We start from the raw sequence: 4,673 nt of genomic DNA, 5'->3' as shown, positions 1-4,673 counted from the left end.
CAGCAAACGCCCTTATGATAGTTGAGAACGAATGCCCTGAAGATAGCGATGAGGATTTATAGTCTGATAAAAAAGAGGACAACAATATGAGGCCTAGGATAGAGGAAGTTTGAGATGGACCTACCGGGTAAGACTTTGAGAATGTTGGTAGAGATGCTCATACTTTTGAAGGTTTTACGGAGCGGTACAATGAAATTTGGAATTAGTACGATCACTCAAACCTTCAAGAAGATCTTATCGAGCATTTATGGGAAGTGTAAGGCAATATGGATATCAAGAATGTGGTTTTTTTGTTTGTTTGTTATGTTTGTGTTATTTTTAAATATTTGTATTTTATTTTTTCTAGGCTTGACCTGTCAATTTAAGTCATGAAATAAATATTTTAATTTCAATAAGTCATTTTGTTTATTTAATCATAATTTTATTAACATATAAAATCACTATTCACACTCAAAATACTTATTATAAAATTGAATAAACAATCACTGCCACGTGACGACCTAAAAAATAAAACTATGGGTGTAAACTGCAGTCTAATTTCACTGCCACGTGGCGACCCAGGTCTCACCCATAACCCAGGCCTTCCCAACTATGAGCGGTACATTTGGTGTTAATTGCATACAGTTAATGACCCCCCTCATTTTTAGCATCTGGCTCTGCCACTGTGAATGCGGGGAAAGTCCGTGTGGGAGAGAAGAAAACTTCTTAAGAGTGGTTTCTAAAATTATCAAATCGAATACAAGAGTGGTTCTCAAGAGTGGTTTCTCAACTAGTTCTTAAATTATCAAATTGAATACATCGGGTGACTCTTCTCGGAAGATTGTTTTCTCATGCTCTTTCTTCTGTGGTTTGGTGGCCTGTGCTTGCAATTGCATCTGTCACAAAGTTTGCTTCTCTATAAATGTGTTTAAATGAGATGGTGCTCAAACCTTGTGCAATTTTATTGATGTCTTAGATAATTTGCTGAATTCTTCAAGATAGACTGATCTTCTCATTAACTGCATCAATGACCATTTTTGAATCCTCTTCTACTTGGATGTCAGTGTAACATTTTGCTTCAGCATTGATTAGGTCGTCTCGTAAGGCAGTAGCTTCTGCTATTGGAACTGAATTGATGCCCAGGTTACTTGAACTTGCAAAAACTGGGTTCCCTTCTCAATTTCTGAAAATTACTCTTGAAGCAGCAGAGGTGTTTGAAACAGAATCGTCAAAGTTGATCTTCAAAGTCCTATCAGGAGGGGGAAGCCATCTAATAACTTCAGTAGGGTTTTGGGAGGTCCTTCCATAATAAATCTGGTTATGAAGATTGTAGCATTTTTCAATGGCAGCAGCAGCATAAATTACCGCTTGTCGTCTTGCATTGATATTTCTAAAGGACATGTCATTTCTTGCCTTCCATATTTGCTAACAAAGAACAATATATTTAGCAAAAAGATATGTTTCAATTTTTTTTCCTGAAGAGAGTTTATTTAAATTTTCAATATAGTTAGTTATAAGGAAGAAGATGATGGTGTCAATTGGATTTTCTCCAAACTTCTATAGCAAAAGGGCAGCTCCCAAAAAGGTGTTATGCAGTTTCATTATCACAATTGCAAAGTTGCAAGTGTTGTCATTCAAATAACCAAATCTGGTTAACCTATCTTTTGTTTTAGGTTTGCCTCTCATAAGAAGCCAACAAAAAATTTCCAGTATAGCTTGGGGGAATCTTTTTCCATTGCCTAGGCGTATCTTAAGTGACGAATCTTTGTACTTAGCTGACGGTTTATTTTGTCTCTAAGTAAAATTAACACTTTATTCCCTGACACAGTACATAACAAATATTCTATCTCGCCAACAAATTTTTGACCTAGCTAGTCGACGGATTTTTCCGTCGCCTAAGTGAGACACATCATTTATTCTGCTTCTGCCCAGAAGAGAAGAGAATGTTCAGAAGTTTGGGAGACAAATTTTTTCTCCCGCACAAATTCATCCAAAATCGAGTTTCGGAGAATTTCTTCAAGTTTGATCGGTCTTCAAGCTTCTCTCATTAGTATGTAACCTTATACACTCTCTTTTAGGTATTTTAGATATTGTAAATGGTTGAATAAAATAGACTTACAATTAAAAATATATAAGTAGGGTGTGAAGAGAATGTGAGGTGAGCAAAATGGTTTGTGGGGTGGTAATAGATGCACCCTATTAATTATGATTTCATATTTATTTATTATTAAATCATAATTTTTTAATTTGTAAAAATAAATAATATATATTAAAACAAAAATCAAATAATAAATAATGAAAATATCTCATGCGACAGAATTGGACTTTTCGTCGCTTAGGAAAAAATCCCAGGCGACAGAAATCACTAACCATCAGTCACCTAAGATTATATCTTAGCTGACGGACACACAAATCTGTCGCCTAGGATAGTAAAACTAGCGATGAACTCATTGTCGTATGTCGCCTAAGTAGGATTAAAACTCCGTTGGCTTTGAATCCTCTCAACGTACGACAAACATTCGTCGACAAAAGTTTATGTCGACGTCGGAAACTCTGATCTGCAAGGGAAGAAAGCGTTCGTAGGCTAGAATCTCTCATAGTCGACGAGCCGCCCTAGTGTCTTGCCTGACGACTCTTAACCAATGGAACTTAGCCGACAGATTCTTTCCGTCGCCTAAGAGGTTCAGTATTATATGGAGGTGTCTATCTTTTTGCAAGTAAACTTGCTCTTGAGATCCCTTTCCTGACAGTCGATGTCTTATTTTGACGACATGGTTTGACAAGGAGATGCTGTACATAGGTTCCTCAATGAGGGCCATTTCACCTAAATTTACTTTTGTTATAGAAAGATGTTCGATCACTGCACTTTCTGGAACACAAGAAAGGGATCAAAGTCCTATCCGAGGTCATACCCAAGAATAGGAGGATGTTACACGAGCAGGGCAGAGAGGAACAATGTATATACCATAGGGTGCTCTGTGACACAGAGGGCTAAAGAAATGGAAAACTCGTGTCGAAGAGTAGCATGAAAGAACAATGTATACACCTTTTTATTTGTTGAAACTCTGATTCTCATTTTATTTTTTTTAAACGAGGGATGCAACACGAGATCTTCTCAGGATGTTACTCATTCTAACACTACTCTAGCCCAAACAAGTTTAACTTCAAAGTTATGATAAGATCAGGTGCATTATTTCCTAGTTCGGAGTTCTGATAAGATCATATGCATTATTGCTAGTATGATCGCATCCAAACTCTCTTTCTCATTGATTCTTCGGAAGGTCCTTCAGTTTCTGTCTAGGTCTGACTCCAATTAAGGAGCCAACGAATGACTCGAGCCTGGAAATGCATTCACTCCTAGGTAAATAAATGACTAAATGCATTCACACAATCATACTCCTAGTTTTCACTTCTGGTTCTCAAAATATTGTAGAACTTCGATTTATCATTGTAATTCATCTTTTATTACTTTTTTCAATCTTAAAAAAAGAAAACCGATTTTCTAATATTAAGAAATCGGGACTCAGAAAGAGAACTACAAAAGATGAATGAATACATATTTTTGGGGTGTTATATTATATGAAATAGATCCACAACTACAAGAATGTACCTTGGACCCTTCGTAGTTAACGCATCTCTATAGTTGCAATGTAACCGAATCATATATGAGATTTGGTTCTATTACATTTTCTACAATTTAGTTATCTCTCGGACATTCTAGTTATGTTTTCAAGAGTATCAACACATTTTTTCAACAAGGACTTTGCTTCGCCATTTTTCTCCACTTCATACAGATGCAAGAGTGTACCCTGAAATTGTACATTAGTACAGTTGATTGACCGAAGGTCTCTGTAAAGCTTCATGATCCCTAAAAGGCACTCTGAAGCAGCAACATGAACCTATAATGAAAACACAAAATGCAACATACATTAACAACTAAAATCAAGTAGTATATTTTCTGGTCAAAATTAAGTCTTGTTAAAGGCAAAAAAATTCAGAAATGATCTAATACTTAGGTAATTATTGTTCGCTGAATTAATATTAATTCATTAACAAGCAAGTAAAAAGGACAATAAAAATATTAAATTAGAAGCACTGAGACAGACAAAAGTAGTAAGATATGTAAGAGGGGGATAGGAAAAGTTTTGGATTAATTACAACACACCACCTGAACTTATGATGCTATTTTCATACCTAACTATTAAAAACTTGCATTTTCATACCCGAAGTCACCCTAAACACTTTGATCCCCTGACCACTAACACCGTTAAATTTTGAAGGTATTTTTGTCATTTCAATAAATGTATCATTTTTTACATTTACTTTAACAAAATAATTTATTTTTGAGGTTATCAAATACAAATAAAACAATTTACTTTAGCAAAAAATATTCAAAAAAAAAAAAACTCCAAAATTAAATATTTATTTTTGCAACAATAGTGATAAAAGTTAGTAGAACTCTTGTATGCATATATATTTTTGGAGTTACATGTTAAGCAAAACAAAATAAAATAAATTATATCGAGAAAATATCGAATAATCGATATTTATATAAACATGTTAATCTATTTTGTTAAATATACCATGTTATATAAATATGATAAAACTTCCATCGATATTCGATATTGTCTCAATATAATTTATTTTAATTATATATTTTAATTTATTTTATTTTGTTTTGCTTAACATGTAAC

General features: G+C 34.2%; 1 protein-coding gene across 1 annotated transcript in view; it reads right to left on the bottom strand.

Annotated features, from left to right (window-relative positions):
- Positions 1–3,525: 3,525 nt before the first annotated feature.
- LOC101297213 (proteasome-associated protein ECM29 homolog) overlaps positions 3,526–4,673 on the bottom strand; it is a 23,990-nt gene continuing 22,842 nt past the window's right edge. Inside the window, 1 exon segment of the mRNA XM_004291744.1 lies at positions 3,526–3,878. Within this exon segment, the coding sequence (XP_004291792.1) occupies positions 3,681–3,878 (198 nt within the window). The 3' untranslated portion in view covers positions 3,526–3,680.

The sequence above is a fragment of the Fragaria vesca genome, linkage group LG2 (genome assembly GCF_000184155.1).
Source record: "Fragaria vesca subsp. vesca linkage group LG2, FraVesHawaii_1.0, whole genome shotgun sequence".
In the NCBI taxonomy this organism is placed as follows: domain Eukaryota; kingdom Viridiplantae; phylum Streptophyta; class Magnoliopsida; order Rosales; family Rosaceae; genus Fragaria; species Fragaria vesca.
This window is presented reverse-complemented; position numbering and strand designations above follow the sequence as displayed.